General features: G+C 54.6%; 1 protein-coding gene across 2 annotated transcripts; it reads right to left on the bottom strand.

Annotated features, from left to right (window-relative positions):
- Window positions 1-13,509: 13,509 nt before the first annotated feature.
- On the bottom strand, window positions 13,510-19,485 carry LOC136462915 (GDSL esterase/lipase At2g04570-like). 2 transcript variants are annotated; one of them, XM_066461963.1, is made up of 3 exons: window positions 19,034-19,485; window positions 13,950-14,445; window positions 13,510-13,835 (listed from the first exon to the last, which is right to left on the bottom strand). In XM_066461963.1, exons 1-3 carry the CDS (start codon window positions 19,433-19,435, stop codon window positions 13,639-13,641), a joined length of 1,095 nt encoding a protein of 364 aa, XP_066318060.1. In that variant the 5' UTR covers window positions 19,436-19,485; the 3' UTR covers window positions 13,510-13,638. The 2 variants fall into 2 exon arrangements, with proteins under 2 accessions (XP_066318060.1, XP_066318061.1); XM_066461964.1 differs by having other exon boundaries at window positions 13,950-14,441.
- Between the last annotated feature and the right edge of the window lie 545 nt (window positions 19,486-20,030).

Here is a 20,030-nt window from a genome sequence, read left to right as displayed (position 1 = left end):
GGTGAAAAAGGTTTGCCTCTGTACCGACTCTTGAGAAAATCCAAGCGTTTTTCTTAGACCCCCGAGGCCAAAGAAGCCCTCGATAGACTCAAAACGCTGCTCACAAATCCTCCCGTCCTGGTACCCCCATCCAGGGACGAGGCCCTCTTAATCTACATCACCGCAACGACCCAAGTGGTCAGCGCTGCCATAGTGGTAGAGAGGCAGGAAGAGGGGCATGCTCTACCCACCCAACGTCCTGTTTATTTCATCAGCGAGGTGCTCTCTAAGACTAAAGCACGCTACCCCCACATCCAGAAGCTGGTCTACGCCATGGTCCTGGCGTGGCGCAAATTGCATCACTACTTCGAGTCTCACCCAGTGACTGTGGTATCATCTTTCCGCTTGGGGGAGATAGTTCATAATCAGGAGGCCTCGGGCAGGATAGCCAAGTGGGCCGTCGAGCTTATGGGGGAAACCTTGACTTTTGCGCCTCGAAAAGCGATCAAGTCTCAGGTCTTGGCCGATTTCGTGGCTGAGTGGACAGACACCCAACTGCCACCTGCTCAAATTCAGACGGAGTGCTGGACCCTGTACTTCGACGAATCCCTGATGAAGACTGGGGTAGGCGCGGGTCTGCTCTTCATCTCGCCCCTTGGAGTACACATGCGCTACATGGTGCGGATCCACTTCGCCGCCTCCAACAATGTGGCCGAGTATGAGGCCCTCATCAACGGCTTGCAAGTCGCCATCCAACTTGGGGCACAGCGTCTCGATGTCCGAGGCGACTCGCAGCTCGTCGTGGATCAAGTGATGAAGGAGTCAAATTGCCTCGACCCCAAAATGGAGGCTTACTGCAAATTAGTATGTCGCCTAGAAGACAAATTCGACGGCCTCGAACTAAACCACGTCGCGTGGAAGTACAACGAGGCTGTCGACGAGCTAGCAAAGATGGCCTCGGCACGGGCCCTGGTCCCCCTGAACGTCTTCGCCAGAGACCTCCACAAACCTTCCATTGACTACACCTCGACAACAGAGGAGGGCCCACCTATGGGACCCACGGCAAAGCTCGATGCCCCCTCTGCTGCCGAGACCCCTCAACCAAGACCGAGGTCATGGAAGTCAACACCGAGCCTCCACAGACTAATCAGGACGCGGATTGGTGAATCCTGTTCCTCGATTGGCTTGATCGGGGGGAGCTTCCTGGTGACAGAACCGAAGCACGATGGCTGGCGCGCCGAGCCAAGACCTACGTCCTCTGCAATGACAAATTGTACAGGCGAAGTTCCTCAGGTGTCCTCCAACGATGTATCATTGCCGAGATGGGCTGAGCCCTGCTTTGGGACTTGCACGCAGGTGCTTGCGGGCACCATGCGGCGCCTCGGACGCTCGTGGGGAACGCTTTCCGCCAAGGGTTCTACTAGCCGATGGCGGTCGCCGACGCTACCAAGCTAGTGCGCTCCTGCGAAGGATGCCGGTACTATGCTCGGCAGACACATCTCCTGGCCCTGGCCCTACAAACCATCTCCATCACATGGCCATTCGCCGTGTGGGGGCTCGACATGGTCGGGCCTCTGCAAAAGGCCCCCAGGGGCTACACCCATCTACTGGTATCAATCAACAAGTTCTCCAAATGGATCGAGGCTCGTCCGATCAATCAAATCAAATCCGAGCAGGCAGTGTTGTTCTTCACTAACATTATCCATAGATTTGGGGTCCCCAACACCATCATCACCGACAACGGGACATAGTTCACCGACAAAAAGTTCCTGACGTTTTGCGATGACCACCACATCCGTGTGGCCTGGTCGGCCATAGGATACCCAAGGACCAACGGCCAAGTAGAGCGTGCCAACAGCATGATCCTACAAGGCCTCAAGCCAAGGATTCACAACCGGTTGAAAACGTTTAGCAAGAAATGGCTCGCTGAACTCCCATTGGTCATCTAGAGCCTGAGGAACACTCCAAGCCGAGCCATGGGGTTCACGCCTTTCTTCCTAGTCTATGGGGCCGAGGCCATCCTCCCCACTGACTTGGAATATGGTTCCCCGAGGCTACAAGCCTATAACGAACAAAGTAACCGCACCACCCGAGAGGACGCCCTCGATCAACTAGAGGAAGCCCGAGATGTCGCGCTACTACACTTGGCCAAATACCAGCAGAGCCTATGGCGCTATCAGGCTCGACGTGTCCGAGGCCGAGACTTGAAGGTAGGCGACCTAGTGTTGAGGCTAGCACAGAGCAACAAGGGCCACCACAAGCTGACCCCGCCATGGGAAGGACCGTACATCATCGCCCAAGTATTGAAGCCCAGGACCTACAAGCTGGCCAACGAGAAGGGCGAAGTCTTCACCAACGCTTGGAACATAGAATAGCTACGTCGCTTTTATCCCTAAATTTTCAAGCATTGTATATGTTGTTTCTCGAAATACAATTAAAAAGCGTTCTTTAGTTGGTCTAATTTTTCGAGAAACCCCCGAGCCCATCGTAGGTCTCGGCAATACAGCAACATGGCAAGGGAGACTCAGCTCTGCCTCGGCAGAACCAAGCCTCCCTCGGGGGCTAGATGGGGGACTCCCCCTAGGTCCTACACACCATTCTTTAGTCGTTTTTCGCAAAAAAAATCCTACGCCAAGACTCTAGGATGCTCTGACGAATCAGTTGTAAAAACCCCTCGAACCAAGGTCTGTTTCCTAAGCGAGAGGCCAATAGAGTTGCGAGACGGCCTACGCCTCTAGGCTATGGCACTCCCTCACTACCTCTCGCCCAAGGGATGGCTTAGGCCCCAAGGGGGTGTTTTGCAAACGAAATCTGATCAGGAGCAACAGAGGGCAGAGGCTCGGAAACATGAGAAAAACAACTAAGAAACACAAATACTTCAAAAATAAAGGCCTCGACGGCCACAAGCGTTACGATACAAAAATAACTCCTACTCTATTTTTTACATAGCCCCTGGGGCCCAGATCAAGGCTCAGGGCCTTCAGCACCGGCAGATGGTAGGGGAGGAACCTCCTCCTCTTCGAAGAGCGTCGCCAGTGCCGTGCCAGGGCCTTCCGCCACCTCCATCAGCTTTGTGACCGCAGCATCAGCCTCCTCGTCATCATTAGGCAAGACATACCCATCACTGATGGCCGGGAGGTCGACGCCGACGTAGTGAGAAGAGATGATGGCCAGCGCGCGCTTGACACCCATGTGCAGCGCTCCTCGGAGCCACTCATGCATCTGGTTGCTCAGCGCGATCAAACGACTCCCTAGGGAGCTGCCTGACTGAACCCCTTCAACCTCCAAGGCCTCACAGGCAGAAAGGGCAGCACGTTTCAGCGCCTCATGCTCCCCGATCTCGAACTCGAGCACCATCTGCACCGTGCTGGAAGCCTCGGCTGCCCGAGTAACCTCCGCCTCTGACTCTGCACCATGGAGAACAGAGTAAGGTTGAGTGAGGGAAAAAACAACCTAAATTAGGAGAGGAAGCCCACGGGACTCACCCTTGGCCTTCAGCTCCCAGTGTCGGGTCTCGACCTAACAGGCCTCGACCTTCTCCTTCCAGCGTAGGGCCTCGGCCCTGGAGGCTTCGGCCTCCTCCTTCAAGCGCTGGGCCTCGACCCAATGAAAGGTCCTTGTTTGGTTTTGGTAATTGAGTGACAACTTAGGTGGACTAATTGTGTTTATATGAGATACACAGGTGATTAGTCCATAGGTACATGTGTGTGAGCAACATATGCCATGAAGGTGAAAATGGCTTGGAGATGTTGCAAAGCTCACACATGTGATGATGAAGGAGCTTAAATGCACATGAGACATGACATTGAGTCATGTGATCAAGGTGGAGAAGATCAAGACAAGACATGACTTGATGGACCGGTTGCAAGCGTGAAGGGCAAGTCGAAGGCTTTGGAGTGATGGACCGCGTGGCGGTGAAGCTTGAGCAAGACTTGGCGCCGATGGACGATGGCAACGGTGAAGAGCAAGTGAAGTCAAGATCGATGAACCAATATGATCACATGATGATATGAAGTGGATCGTATCATTGTTGATCGTGTTGGTGCATGTGTTGCATCGACGTTGGAGAAGATGGAATGGAATGCGCAAGGCAAAGGTATAACCTAGGGCATTTCAATTCACCAGTCATAGGTGTGTAGAGAAGTTTATGACCGGGTTTAGGATAGATGGCCGTACTATCAAGAGGGGCAAACCGAGTGATCTAACTTTGCATTGTCGCTAGGATCGAGTGGCGTGGCAAGTTGAGTGGCTAACATCCTTTGGGAAATGATTGTGAAAATACTAACATATATACACATGGTGGTGTACACTTGGTGGTGTTAGCACATTTACAAAGGAGGTGGTGTTTGCAGGGTTGAGATGGGTTTGGGTGCAAATTCTTGTGGTTAGCACACTTTGAGCAAGGGTGAAGAGAATGGAGAAGATGCTGGCGTCGGTCAACTGACCGGACGCTGGATCTGAATGCACCGGACGCTGGCAGGCTACGTCCGATCGCACTGATGTGGAGTGTAGCAGTAGCTGGAGAGTGATCGGACGCTGGTGCTACGTCCGATCGCGTTCGACCAGACGCGTCCGGTCATGCTCGGGAGCTTACTGGAAACGACCGGACACTGAGGGTCCAGCGTCCGATCAGTTGAAGTTGCTGCGTCCAGTCAGGTCAAGTGACCGTTGGAACCGGGACACGTGGTCATCTGCGGGCGACCGGACGCTGAGGTCCAGCGTCTGGTCAACACGACCGGAGCGTCCGGTCGGCCCGACCGTTGCCCAGTGAAGGGGTAACGGCTAGTTTAGCCCTTGGGGCTATAAATAGAAGTGGCCCTCGGCCATGGCTGGTGCTGAGCACCTCAAGGGACTTAGTGTCCATGCTTGTGAGTGCTTGGGAGCCCTCCATCTCACACATACTTGATAGCGATCATCCAATTGTGTGAGTGAGCGATTCTAGTGCGATTGCATCGTGAGGTTGCATCGAGTGGCACTAGGTGATCGAGTTGCAAGCCGGTGGTGCTTGTTACTCTTGGAGGTTGCCACCTCCTAGACAGCATGGTGGTGGTCTCCGTCGAAGCGCGCAAGAAGCTTGTGCGGCGCTCCGGAGAAGTGCTTGTGAGGGGCATTATGCTCGCCCCGCGGGAGCCGCGAAGAGCAACTCTAGTAAAGCATGTCATTGAGCTACCCTCACTCAAGGGGTAGGTTCTTGCGGCGCCCAACATGCAGGCTTAGCGGGTGATGCCAATTAGCCGCCGAACCACCAAGTGAGCGGTCGACACAACGGGGACTAGCGTGTTGGCAAACACGTGAACCTCGGGAGAAAAATCATCGTGTCAACCTTATTCTTCCCGTTGGTTTGCATCCCCATTACACAAGCTTGCAATTACTTTTATACATATTAAGCTTGTGTAGTTGCTCTTGTAATTAGATAGCTTGTATAGCTTGCTAATTACCTTCTTGCTTGTGTAGCATAGAAGTAGCTCCCTTGCGTGGCTAATTTGGTTTTAGTAACCTTGTTAGTCACATTGCTTAGTTTGTGTAGCTAAGTATTTGCGCTCTCTAATTAGGCATTGATTGCCTTGTTATTGAGCATTGCTAGTGAGCTTAGTTAGCTTTGTGCTTTTGCTTACTAGCATGTGTAGGAGCTCCCTTGTTGCTTAAAGTACTAGTGGCATAGGTTTGTGTAACCTTGCTCCTAGAATTGTTTAGGAGAGCTCTAACTAGCCTGGCACCTTTGTTGCATAATTGTTATCTTTGCAAGGTGCTAGTGAACATATAGAGTGGGGTATAGTCTTGGCTAGACCGATAGTTTTAATTCCGCATTTGTATCGGTTAGCCAACGCGATTAAGTTTTAAAAAAGACTATTCACCCCCTCTCTAGTCGCCATCTCGACCCTTCACCCAAGAAGCCTCGGCTGCCCTAGAAGCTTCACTCCCTAGCTCTGCGTCACACAAGGGAGTTAGGGAGCAAACATAAGGAAAAGAAAACAAAATGAGGGGACTAAAACTCACCCTCGACCGTCCCCCTCCAAACTATAGCCTCGGTTTGCGAGGCCTCAGCTGCAGCAAGGGCCTCGTCCAAGGCACCTTTCATCAGCTGGTGCACCCTCTGTTCCGCCCCCAGCTGCCTCGCGAGAGCCGCGGCCGAGGCCGTAGCTTCAACGGCTCGGCCCCTGAAGGCATCCCGATCGCTGACCACGCGGGTGAGCTCCTCCTCCAACTCCTTGACCCACGCCGCTAGAGGGGCAAGCTACGTATGGGCCGTGGTTGCCTCGACCTTCACGTCGGCACAACAAAGGCGGAGATCCTCTACCTCCGCGCTCTGTGCCGACAGGAGCTCGTTGGCGCCGGCAAGAAGGCCCTTCTGCCGCTGAAGCTGGTCCTAGATGCCCCTCTCCTGCCGGAGAAAGACCGACTTCCCAAGGGACCGAGTCTCGAGCTCCTGGGGAAGCAGAATAGGGGTCATTGATTGCAACGAAACCAGAAAAGGACAACGTCGCGCGAGAAAGGAAAACGCGAACCTGGGCGACTCTGGGCAGTTCGTCGGCCACCACGGATAGGGCTGTCCGTAGCGACCGCTCCGCTAGCTGGCGGTATTGCTCGAAGGTGCCCCAGCGCCCACCCTCGGCTGCGTCCTCAAGGGCGAACAGAGGCTCCCCTCAGGGTTGTCCTGGCTCCGCCACAGTACCCGCGGGTGATCCCACCCGCGAGGCTCGGGTCGCGCCCGCACGAGGGCTGAGCTTCCCTCGTCTAAGATCGGTGCCGGCTATTCCATGGCACTGGCATCCTCGGCGTCGACCACCTCCCGCGCCCGGAAAGTATCGTCGGAGGAGATCGGATAGACCTCCGCCTCCCGGGCGCTCTCTCGCAACAACGGCGGCCCCTGAACCAAGGGCGCCACCGAGGCCTCCGCCGCCTTCATCTCCGCCTCCTGGACAGACGGCCCCACCACCATCACAATGGCCTTGGTGATCTCGGGGGCTTCGGCCCCCAAGATTATGGCCTCAACGGTCTTGGGGGCTCCGGCCTCCGCCATCGTGGCCTCGGTGGACGTAGAAACACCGACCACGGCCACCGCGGTCTCGGCGGTCTTGGGTGCCCTGGCCTCCATCGCCTCAGCCTCAGAGACCCCAGGGGCCTTAGCAACCAAGGGCACGCCGGCCCCATCCGACTCGTGAGCCTCACCCTTGTGGGGCGGAAGCACTCCCTCCCTCGTCTGTGTAGGGGTCACCTCGGCAGCCCCTCCTTGGGCGGCCGGCTCCTTTGGGTCGACCCTCGCCGACATCGCGCCACGTTGGATAGCGGCTTGTGCCTCCACCACCTAGTGGGTGGAGGAGCCGGGGCTCGCCTTGAGCGCCTTAAGGGGTGCCAAGGGAAGCTCGTTCGCAGACCGCTTCCGACTAAGGAAAAATAACCTACAGTGTCAGCGCGAGACCAAAAGGCGAACGGAAGGCACTATGACCCTGCCAAAAATACAATTACCTTGAACGGGGCGGCAACCGCTTCGCCACGGCAAACCTCGTCTGCAACGGCGGAGGCGGCGGTAGAGGCGTCGCCTCCGTGTCCATCGGTGCCGGTCGGCCCTCAATGGACCCCGGCGCCCCTTCGGTCCTCTGCGGGGGTGGTGGCGTTGCCTCCACCGCCACTTGTTCCACCATAGCCGCCGAGCCCACTGGGCTGACGGCGCGTTTGCCCAACGCCCGCGCCTCTAGCGTGTCGGCCTCGGCCCCAGAGCGGGCAACCGCCGACCCTGGGTCCACTTCTCCTCCTCCTCCCGGGCGTGCCGGGCTGCTTGCCAATGCCCCGGGCACCACCTCCACTACGTCAAGAAGGTGGTCTAGGGGACCTCGCCCCACCTCGCCCCCATCATCCCCGTCCGAGGCCTCCATCGACAGCGACGACGATGGGGATTCCTCCAACGGGAGACCATCCTTCCGTTGTTGACGGCGGCACTTATCTAGCTCCTCGCGCGCGAGGATTTGCTTCGTGCGTTTCGCCGCCTTAGCGTCTTTCTGCTTTTTCTACGTGTCGGCGTGCACGCGGTTGATCGCCCGCCGCCTCGCATCCTCAGGAATGGGCGGCGGAGAGGAGCGCACGTCCCTCATCCCCTGCAAGAACGATGAATGCGCATAAGGGAACAAGGGGTAAGGGGAGACTGAGGAGGCTCAGAGGCTACAGCGGCTACAGCGGCACATAACTTACCAGCGAGAGGAACCCCCGCGATGGCCGCATCGCGATAGGGGTCAAGTTGCCGCCCCTCAGCTTCGCCTCTACCGTCTCCCCCACCCAACGAAGAATCTCCTCGTCGGAAAGGGCAGAGGAGGACATCCGGATGCCCTCAATGGGCTTACCCGGCTTCATCTCGAACAGCCGTCGCCGCCGAGCCATCAGCGGCAGCACCCTCCAGTGGTGGAAGGCGGCCACGACCATAGCCATAGTGAGACCATGGCCCCGCAGCCTCGCCAGCCCCTCCAGAAGCGGCTGTAGCTTGGGTTGGTCGTCCTTCAGGACGCCATACTTCCATCTCTCTGGGCAACTCCCCACAATCCGCCCAGTGTAGGGGGGAAGTCCTCCGTCATCGTTGTGAAGGTAAAACCAACTCGTGTACCACCGGTGATTGGATGACGCGAGTTGGGCCAGGATGTAGAGGTGTAGGCGGTCCTAGCGCACTTGGAGAGTGCAGCCGCTGGCCCTCGTCGCCTTCCTCATCCCCGATGTGCCCGTCAGCATGGTAGTGTGCCCCACCCAGAATAGGTGGAGCCACAACTCCTAATGGGGAGCAATCCCCAAATACCCCTCGTAGACGGCAACAAAGATAGCCGCCTGAGCGATGGAGTTGGGATTGAAGTTGTGGAGCTCCACGCCGTAGTAGTGCGGGAGCGCCCGCATGAATCGATCCACCGGGACGCCGAGGCCGTATTCATGAAAGGAGACGAAGCTCATGACGTAGCCGTCGCGAGGCCTCGACTCTGGCTCGCCGTACGAAGCAATCCACTCTGGCCTGCTGGGGTCTATCACCAGGCGAAGGAGTCCACCGTCGATAAGCGACTGAAGCATCTCCTCGGTGACTTCCGACGGGTCCCAGAGGTCTGCCTCGACAACGACGATGTCGCCGACCATGGGTGCGATAGAGGAATCGGGTGCGGCGGTGAGTTTTTCTCTCTCTCCCATGCTCTCGCTTTTTTCTCGCTTTCTCCCTAGGCTCGCTCTTCTCCCCTCTTCTTCCCGGCACCCGCTGCTCTAGCGACGGCTCGACGGAGGCAGTGCTAATGCAGGCAAGGTAAGACGAGGAGGGGCGAGACTCTTCGGGTATTTATGTAGGGAGGAGGTGAAATGAACGGGCGACGAAATCGGGGAAGTCCCCCCCCTGATCCGACGCAGTTAACCACGAGCCGATTTCGCCGGCCCATGCGCCCACGACTTCCTCATTAAATGCGAGGACAGTTATGTCCCATCCACCACGTCATGCCTGGACACTACGGCAGTAGGAGTCGTTTTGCCTCCCTAGAAAACCGCCTCAAAAGGCGCGCCACCCGTTGCCAAGCCAACAGGGAAGATATTCCCCCGGGCCTATTCCTTTCATATGAAGGAACCAGGCTCTGAGCCTATTACGGTCCAGGGGTTCGAAGGCTGGGCCCTAAGGGGTTTCGACAGCCGCCCCAGGATAATAGAGTCAGGGACGACCACGGGCGAGCCTATACGGGGCCGAGACCCAAGCAAGCAAAATGCTTGGGACGCCCAAAGTCATGTCCGAGACCGGCAGGAATGTCTCTGAATGGGATCCCACCGTAGGGAGGCACCAAGCCACTGAGGCCCAGCGAATGGCCTCGGCACCCACTAGAGAAATCCTCTGGTACTCTTGGAGTGCGTCTTCGGACCGCTAGCTGACCCTTAGCGAATGGGGTTCGGGCCTCCACTTGGACTACCCGATAATAGCTCACCGGAAGTGCCACCGCTCGTGCCCACCGAGGGTAGCGAGGCACATTCCACCCCTCCTTCCAAGCGAAAAGGAAGCGTGAGGGTCGTACAAAAAGTCAGGGGAACCCCCAACGGCCTTCACGCTCTATGCAGAGGCTAAGGGGCTCTCCCTACAACCTTGCCGAGACCCAGCGACCTCGGCTCGCACTCGAAGGGGCTCGGCAAAACAAACCCTCCTTCTAAGCGAAAAGGAAGCATGAGGGTCATACAAAAAGATAGGGGAGCTCCTGACGGCCCTCTCACCCTGTGCAGAGGCTAGGGGGCTCTTCCTGTAGATACGTCAAGACCCCACGACCCGGGCTCACGCCCAAAGGGGCCTCGGCAAACAAACCCTCACGCGCGAGGGGCGTATAAAAAGCCAGGGGAACTCCTGATGGCCCTCTCGCTCTGCGTAGAGGCTAGGGGCCCTTCCTGCAACCTTGCCGAGACCAGCGGCTCTGGCTCACACCAGAATGGGCTTGGCAAACAAACCCTCCGTCCGAACGAAAAGGATGTGTGAGGGTCGGATGAAAAAGTCAGGGGACCCCTAACTGCCCTCCTGCTCCTGGCGGAGGCTTGGGGGCTCCTCCTGCACCCAAGACAAAGACAAACGGTCTAAGTCCACGCTGGAAGTTTCGTTACAAACACATTAAAGGGCACCAAGCCCGTTACGGTCCAGGGGTTCGAAGGCTGGGCCTCCAGAGGTTTCGACAGCCGCCCTAGGGCAACAGAGTCAGGGACGACCTTGGGGCGAGCCTATGAATGGCTGAGGCCTGAGCGAACAATCACTCGAGGTGTCCTAAGTCATGTCCGAGACCGGTAGGGAAGTCTCCGAATGGGATCCCACCATAGGGAGGCACTGAGCCACCGAGGCCCAGCGAACGGCCTCAGCACCCACTAGAGAAACCCTCTGGTATTCTTCGAGTGCATCTCCGGACCGCTAGCCAACCCTTAGCGAACGGGGTTTGGGCCTCCACTCAGACTACCCGATAACAGCTCACCGGAAGTGCCCACGATCGTGCCCATCGAGGGTAGCCTGGCACATTCCACCCCTCCTTCTGAGCGAAAAGGAAGCGTGAGGGTCGTACCCAAAGTCAGGGGGACCCCTGACGGACCTCTCGCTCCGTGCGGAGGCTAGAGGCCTTTTCCTGCAGCCTCGCCGAGACCCCCGCGACCCGAACTTGCGCTTATGGGCTCGGCAAATGTGATAAAAACTCCTCGCTCAAACGCGAAAATGGAAAAAGGCCCTGGAGGAGTAACTCTACTCCTCCAGGGCCTCGGGGGCTACACCCGGCGGGTGCGCTCACGCGCACCCACCGAAACCTTAAGAAACGAAACCCAATTCCTACGGGAGCAGGTACAAACCAAGCCTCGGCAAACCCTCAGGGAGAGTGCACACACTCCCCCGGAGGCTCGGGGGCTACTGTCGGGTACCGTAGAACGGGGTACCCCGAGCAAACATCAAAGGGGTCACTTAAGTCCCATCAAAAAACAAAGCTAGAAGGTAAGCCATGTGCCCCTCACCCACCACGTCCGAGCCTGCCAGGCCCTCCGCCTCGCCTCGAGGCTCTCCACGGAAGGCCTCGGTAGGGAACACAATCTCCGCTTCGCACGAGGCCTCTCACGGAAGGCCTCGGCAAGGAGTCCGATCTCCGTCTCGCGCGAGGCCTCACTCTCCATCTCGCGCGAGGCCTCATTCTCCATATCGCGCGAGGCCAGCTTATCCGTAGTCCGTCGCCCCCGCCTTGGCCGGTCTCCCCGACAGCCCGTCATGTCCCATTAATACTTCAACCACTCCCGCAATCTCAGCCGGACGATGGCTCGACACCACAGAATGACCGACGGGACCTGAGGTCGCACCAACGCCATACTAGCTGGGACAGGGCACGGCGGGGATTACCGGCCACTGTGTTCTGACACTGTGCCCATGATCAGCGCCCACACTACACTGCGCCCCGTGATCCCCTCCTCGAAAACAACATCGTGCGGACAACTTGGCTCGGGTCATCACCGCCTCCAAGCCAGCGCGCCAGATCAGCCGCCCTCTCGGGGCCTCGGCACTGTACACCAAGGTCTCGGCTATCTCGGGGTTCGTGCCCGCCGAGACCCCCCACTGCGGTGCAGCCTCGGCACCGACCGAGCCTCGGCCTCACGCGCCACAGCAATCCGCGCCCTGGCCGCCGCGCTTGCTCCGAGACAGCCCAGGGGCTCCCATGACGCACAGGGTCGGACGTGACCAGCACGTCGCCCCAGTACTCCAAGGACGGACCACTGCGACGACCACGCCGCCACAGGAACAGGCCACAGGGCTCGGACACACCATCCCTGTTGGCACGACGCCGTATAGTCAGCACATGTACTGCCATTGTCCTCCCTTCAACTATAAAAGGAGAGGACTTGGGCCACTTAGAGGGGGACAGACGGAGAAGAACACCTTGTAACACACACGCACACATCCCAGCCGCCTGAGAGCAACGTCTCAAGCAGCCCACACGACACCTCGCCGAGACTTGGGATCAGCTCCCTCTCTCACCCAACTTGTAACCCCCTGCTACAAGCACCTCGGTGCAAGGAATACAAGATTGATCTCTCAGACTGGACGTAGGGCATCGATCGCCTGAACCAGTATAAACCTTGTGTCTCTTTGCATCATCATTCAGGATTAGGGGCACGCAGTTCACATTTACTGGTTGGTTGAGGGCCCCATCTGAAACACCGACAAGGTGAAACCTCACCTTAATCTTGGAGATTTTCAGCTCCAGGCTTAGGCTTGTGCTCCCTCACGAGCACCCCTTCTATTTGCATATCTTGATTAACACTGCTTCCTCTTCATTGTTTGGTTGACCTTCACCTGGCCACTTCTCTTGACTCTCTTACTGATTAGCCCCTTTCACTCCTCAACCCATGTCGCTCAGAACTGGTATGGGGGCTGCTCCTCTCACTTTCACTCCTGGTTTACTAGTACTCTTCTCCAGTCTCTACTAGATATACCTCGTTCGCTAAATCATATCAGTTATCCTTATCAATTATAATATAAATATTTTTTTAAATAAAATAGTATCAATCAGCTTATAAGCCACACAAATAATCAATAAGCGAAATTTACCTGAACCTGCCAGCTTGGTCAAGGTCTGTGCAGTGGTGCGGCAAGCTGCTGCAACATGATTGGCTGGGCATGGCAGCTCACCTGTGAATAAACTAGTACAAGAGTTGGTGAAATAGTTGCCACAGTGGTGTGTACTAGTGTACCTAGAAATGTATAGGATGTTGCGTGGTGTGCTGTGAAGCTAATTTGGCTTTAATCATGTAAGAAGAATTTCTAAAGATTAATACATGATTTGTGTATTTTTATGTCAATGCGAATCAATTATCTATCCTGTTGTAATTAAGAGAAACTGATGACTCACTTATCTAAGGTTAATTATCTATTTAGAATGTGGATCGTTACATTTTACCTCCTCAGCACAGTTAGACAATAGAACGAATAGCCAATCCGGCCCTAACCATTTGATGCCATCCTCTACAGGAAAACAGGGTTTGTGCATTTCAAATCTCAGTGATGATGCTTGAGTGCAACCCTTGTGGAGGCCGAAATATTTTTTTGCATTTTCTTAAAAAAAAAACTCGCAAAGAAGAAACAGAAAGAATAATTTTTCCAATTTCTTAATTCCGTCGCTACTTTGAATACGTACTATGTATATATGAGTATATTCTACGTTACAGGACGCCTTGTTGGTAGCACGCTTGGAGGGTGTTGTTGGCCATGAGCCGGTTCACTTTCTCCGTGGGGTGGAAGGCGTCCCAGAAGAGGTACTTGCTGGCGTCGTCGCAGGTCAGCGGCGCGTCGTCGTTGCACATGATCCCCATCTCGAACCTGCCTGTCGCGCAGCACCCCTCCTCCACGTTCTCCAGCCCTGCCATGTTCATGCATAATGGCGACGTACGTGTGAGCAGAAGGGTGAAGGAATCTCCTTGGATGACTATTAAATCTACTACGTACAAACGAAATGAGATTGGTGCATGCTCACCAAACTTTTGTGGGTTTGTGATGAGGCGGAGAAAGCTCTCGTAGACGGAGACGTAGACAAGCTTGAGCCTGGGGAACTCGTCCCTGAGGCCGCGCACCATGGCCTGCAGCTTGGCGTTGAAGCTCCTGGCCACGTCGTTGTACTCCTCGACGCACCCGCCGCCGCGGAGCGCGTTGGTGGTGCGCTCGAGCGGCAGGCAGCCGATGGCGGCGAGCCCCGCAAAGGTGACTCTGCGCGCGCCGAGGTGGTGGATCCGCGCCAGGAACTGCCGCGCGCCGGCGACGAGGAAGTCCTCGAACTCGGGCACCGTGAACTGCGCGGACCGCCCCGTGGCCAGCGGCATGAAGTAGTTCTCCAGGAAGTCGTTGGTGCCGATGCTCACCACGTGGAGCGCGCCGCCGACGATGGCGGCGGCGCGGGACGCACCCACGCGTGCACGGAGACGCCGCTGGTACTCCTCGTAGTAGTCCACCTCCTTCCACAGCGGGATCACTGACTAGTGAAACGCCGTTGGTCAGCGCACATGCAGCATGCAGGACCGGTTCATCATGCACAGTACGCAGGAACAGCTAGCGGTCATTAGGCGAGACATGCTTGTCAATGCAAGCTTCGTGGACTGCGACCTGCTTCGAGAAGAACATACCCCATCCAGATCCAGGTAGTGGTACTAAATGCGGGCCGGCACAAGTGGTTGCATGATCGACGAAGCTGAATTTTCTAAGGGCTCGTTCGTTTACATATTGACGCTAGGAATCATTCCAGTTAACAAAAGCTTATATAAATCAAATAAAGATTCTCAGTCGGAATTCTTCCGGGGAGTTGATCTTGCGAAACCAAACGGGCCCTAAGTAGGATAGGCAGCGGCGAAGCCACAGTGCATGTGTCGGGGTCATGCGACCCCGATAACTTTGTACGAATCAGTAGAATACCGCGTATTCCGGCCAGCTACGACCCCATCAGATTGAGTTCATGAATCTCAGCGACCTCGGTAGCAGTTTAGTCTAGATTCGCCGCTGAGGATAGGAGTAATCAGCAAGGGTGGCATTCATCTGCTGCATCAGTTCGGTTTCCCTGAGAAAACAGCTCAAAACCGCAAAACCGGGGCCGCGCCGCACTGCACCGAGGCATCGACCGACCGACCGTGCGGTGGGTGGGCCGTGCCTCTGCCGCCTCACGAGGTTATTACCTACGGAGCACGCAGGCAGGGTACATATGCTGATGCAGTACACCACAGTGTCATAGCTCATAGGCAACTAGTACTACCGAATTGGGAGTGGTCCGTCCATATATTCATCCTATCATCGGCAGGATAGGTGGACGCCGGACGCGACCACCGATTCACCGTCAGAGGACCGAAAGAAACGGTGCAGGTTGGAGCGAATTGGATGTGTTGACTCTCGACGAAGACACATTCAATTCTCTGTTCAATTGAGTGAAAATAGTCAACTAATAGGTCTGTTTGAATCTCATGTACACACTCCACTATGGAGCAGCTAAAAAAAACTAAAATTTCTGGAGTAGAGTTACACCTATTTCCAAACATTCTCTTAGTCATGAACTAAGGTACATTACTAGCTCTGAACTACTGCAAGTGGATCTAAAGGAGGCTTTAGACTAAACCGCAAATTTATGTGTGGTTCATACATTATGTGTACATTGATATATACACACTGATACACATCGATAATTTTCGCATCTCATGCATTCAGATCTTGTTTGGATTCACCCCAGCTAAACTTTAGCTAGACAAATTAGCTGGCTAAAGTTTAACCAGCTAAAGTTTATCCGGGACTGTTTGATCCTCTAGCTAATGGGTGTTTATTGACCCTATTGCTCTTTCTTCCTCCCTCCATCTCCCCGGCAAGGCAGCAGAGCGGGTGCATCCCCACACCCGCATCGCGGCCACCATTTGGCTCTTTGGACAACTCCGCTGTGCCCGCTGCTGCGTCGCTGGGTTCGCCGGATACAGAAATCGCCGGGAAGCGGTGCCGCACGCGGATTGGGAAAAAAATGAAAACGGTCGAGCAGCCCCGAGCGCACGGATGCGGAAAAATATGCGAGGACAATTTGGTCATTAGTCAGTTTTAGCTATCATTAGCTGGGTTGAAACAGCTAAAGAGAGTGGGTATATTTTAGCCTCCAGCTAAAGCTTAAGCCCTGTCTGGATCTCATGGCAAAACTTTAGTCTTGCACTTTTAGTCCTTCTTTTCTTATCATAGGAATCAAACTGGAAGGCTAAAAATGAGCGAATAGCTAAAAATTAGGCTAAAATCTTTTGCTCCTAAAGAGACCCTAAACGGGCTAAACTCCCTCGAGACGGACACTGGACGCCCCATACCCTTGCCGCTCGTATGCATGGCTATGCATAGATAACTAAATGAGGGCAAATCAATCATTGTAAATTAGAGGATTAAAGTTTAGTCTATGGATCTAAGCAGCCCAGCAGGACTACAGTTTAGGGGCTAAACTTTAGATGCTAAACTTTAATCTGAGGACTGGTGATCGAAACACCACCTTAGTTCTGTTTAGCCGTGGGTTGTTTGAATTTACCGTAGCTAAATTTAGTCAGCTAAAGTTTAACCAGTGGATCAGAAACGAAAGTGTCTACTATTTTTAGTAGTCAACTAATAATAGTTCTCTAAATTTTGCAAATAATGTATGAGCCACAGTCAATGTGTATATGCACGAAAAGCTCAAGTATATGTACCACACACTTCTCAGTTTTCTAATGCGAGTGAACCGTGGAGAAAGTAAAATGTGCCCTCAACTGTACACTAATTCGTGCCCTCAACTATGCACTAATTCGTGGAGACACGTGTATGGCGATACTATTCGGGCGGTAGTGAAGACAACAAAACAGCTGATACATCATAAATCGCGGAGATTTTTAAGTGTGGCTAGCGAATAAAATGGTGATGCTAGAGCAGGTGCACATGCACCTCCCACACCAGCGATGACAACGACGATCGTCTCCGAGCAAGAGCAACCGCCCCCACAGGAGATCCAGGACTCGGAGCCCCCGCCGGACAGCTCGATCTTGGATTCCATGCTAGATTTCGACGTGTACCTGCCGAAGAGGACGTAACCCAGGAGGGAGAAGTCTCCACCGCCTCCTCCTCCGACGACGACGACAGCGGAGTCCGCGACGGATGTGGCGGCGCCGGCACCGACAATGAGAAAGACAAACTGGTGTAGTGGTGCCTGCACTGCGCCACCAGCCTGTAGTGGAGGACGGGGCCGATGGGCTGTGGCTACAAGCAGGGGGAGCGACACACTTGCACGGGGAGTTCGACTACTACCTCATGGAGAATTTCTCCTGCCTCCCCGTGTACCTCGATGGCGGCGCCCGCCACAGCGACTTCTACGACGACTTCCGCAAGCACTACCTGTGGCCGTTGGTCCACTACCTGCTGCCGCTCTCGCCAGCCCACGACGGCGACCTGCGCTTCGACGCCGGTACGTACCGAACGTTCCTCGCGGTGAACATGCAGTTCGCTAATAGCGGCATCGAGGTGCTCTCCCCGGACGACGGCGACCTTGTCATCGTCCACGACTACCACCTCTGGGTGCTCCCCACCTTCCTCCACTGCAAGTTCCCGCGCGCCGGCGTCGGGTTCTTCCTCCACTCGCCGTTCCCCTCCCCCGAGATCTTCAGCGCCGTCTCCGTCCGCGACGATCTCCTTCGAGGCCTCCTCAACGCGGACCTCGTCGGCTTCTAGAACGCCGACTACGCGCGCCACTTCGTTGCCTGCTGCTCGCGCCACATCGATGTCTCCAGCGGCGGCGGCCGAAGCGGGAACACGACTCAACTACCACGGCCGGATTGTCATGGTCAAGACCCTCTCATCAATGCATCCATCTTTCAGTTGGTGGATCCAAACGATACCAAACTATTAATTAGTTAGCTAATATTAATTATATACGGTTAGCCATCTAACTATTTACTGCTAGTAGATTCAAACAAGATCTTGTTTGGGTTCGTAGAGCTTATTGTTATTAAGGCAGTCCCAATGAAAAAAAATTTCTATAACATAGGATACCGCACCAAAAAAGTACTGTTTTCCAACTCATGGTTTCTATAAGTAATAACTATTTTCTCTTTCTCTCTCCCAACTCTATCTTTTCCTCCAATGAGAGTGCGACACGAGCTCCCTAAAAACGGGTGGTTTCTCCCAATGGCGATTTCATGATTTCTTGGTGCATTGGGTCAAGAGTAGACCTGGTTTCTTCATGAAGAAACCATTTCTATGATTTTTACTCTCTTTCTTCATTAATTACGTTGCCAAGTCAGCATTTTGCCTACGTAACAAGTCATTTAATGAGGATAGAAACCATCATCAATGCACCATTGGGACTGCCCTTAGCCGCTAAAAATTGGTCCTAGATGATCCAAACAAGGAGGCCAATTGTTAGCGAGTCATCCAATTATATTCCGTTAGGTGTTTAAAATAAAGAAGCTAAAAGGAACTAATAGTTTGAGAAAATACCATAATGTCCCACCCACCTACTCCTTCCATGCCTTGTGCACGTATACACAGGGTAGAAAAGATTTTGCCATGAATCATAGATCTATTAGCCCACATATCCAAAGAGTCTAGCTAATGTTAGCGAACTAATTAACTATTAACTTTAATTATTAGTAGGCTATTAGTTCTAATCTATCAAAGAGGCTCTTAGACCAAACATAGAATTTTTTTTTCTCTTTGAGACGAAGGCCGTGGTGATACTCTGAACAATACGCACTCCCTTTCGTTTCTTTTACTTTCAAAAATGCATGAGACACACAATTCTCGATGTGTAAAAGTGTGCCATACACCACCTTTTGTTCTGTTTTGCAAAAATAATGTGCAAGCTACACTCCATGACCTAAGTGTATATGCAGGAAAAAGCTCAAGTGTATGTACGAACCACACACTTCTCTGCTTTTCGGACGCGAATGAGCCGCGCACAATTCTGTGCTGCAGAGACGCGTGCGTGGCGATACTACTCGGTAGTGAAGTGTAAAGACTACGCGCACAGCTGATGTATCGACAAAGAAGAGCAACAATCGGTTGGGGACGTACGGCGGTCGGCGGGGCACTTACCAAGACTCCGGCGGTGGCGTTGTCGATCCCAGTGCCCGCGGACGCGAAGCACACGCCGCGCGCGAAGTCGTCGATGCCATAGGCCGGGTCGAGGTAGGCCGGCACCAGCGGCGGCAGGCCGAGCGCCTCGGAGATGAAGTCCGGGGGCAGCCGCCCGTTGCCGAACCGGCCGGTGGCGCGCGGCCCGCCCGGCATGTCGCGGCCGTAGGGCGGGAGGTCGGCGCGCAGCGGGGTGGGGATCTGGTTGTTGTTGCCCGTGTCCACCGTGGAGTCCCCGAACACGATCACCGCCGGCACCCGCGGCGCCGCGGCCCGCACGATGCCGCTCGTCGCCGTCAGCGCCACCAGCAGCAGCAGCAGCAGCGCGGCTTCGGCCCCAGAACGGCATGTCGGCGGCGCCATTGGGAGTGTGTGTGCGATGCAGCTGACGGCGAGCGAGTAGTGTTTTGAAGAGCGCGCAGCTGGTTTCTTGCAGCAATAAATGGAGGTGAGCTGGTAAGGTGGCGGGAAGGGAACTGTGGCGACAGCGACAATATTGCAGAGCGCAGAGAAGGGGGCAGGGGTCAGAGGCTCACAAATCACAAGCGACGTGTCTGTTGCGTCGAGTTGTCGCTTTCTTGTTGGCTTGCAGAACCGCAAGGCTAGCTAGATCACCTAGATGGCTTGACGCTGAATTGCTGCCATCTTGATATCCCCTGCATATTCGGTGCTTGTTTAGCTAAAAAAAAGTTTTCCAAAAAGTGCTACATTAGATATTACGGTCGAATCTTGCGATACGTGTATTGAAACATTAAATGTAGACGAAAAAAAAACTAATTGCATAGTTTGGTTGGAAATCGCGAGACGAACGTTTTGAGCCTAATTAATCCATAATTAAACACTAATTGTCAAATAAAAACGAAAGTGCTACAGTAGCGAAATTTCCAAATTTCCCGAACTAAACGGAGCCTCAGCAGTAGCCAGCAAGAAAAAACTCGGATGATTTTGATTGGCATCT

This window comes from Miscanthus floridulus, chromosome 7 (assembly GCF_019320115.1).
Source record: "Miscanthus floridulus cultivar M001 chromosome 7, ASM1932011v1, whole genome shotgun sequence".
Classification (NCBI taxonomy): Eukaryota; Viridiplantae; Streptophyta; class Magnoliopsida; order Poales; family Poaceae; genus Miscanthus; species Miscanthus floridulus.
Note: the sequence above shows the minus strand (reverse complement) of the source record. Positions and strands in the feature narration are given on the sequence as shown.

Bases quoted from the DNA above. Each gene is read 5' to 3' on its own strand.
- LOC136462915 (XM_066461963.1), bottom strand. From the start codon at position 19,435: ATGGCGCCGCCGACATGCCGTTCTGGGGCCGAAGCCGCGCTGCTGCTG. The intron at 14,446-19,033 runs GTAAGTGCCCCG...GCGTTTCACTAG, and splicing joins ACGCCACCGCCGGAGTCTTG to TCAGTGATCCCGCTGTGGAA. The intron at 13,836-13,949 runs GTGAGCATGCAC...TGAACATGGCAG, and splicing joins CACAAACCCACAAAAGTTTG to GGCTGGAGAACGTGGAGGAG.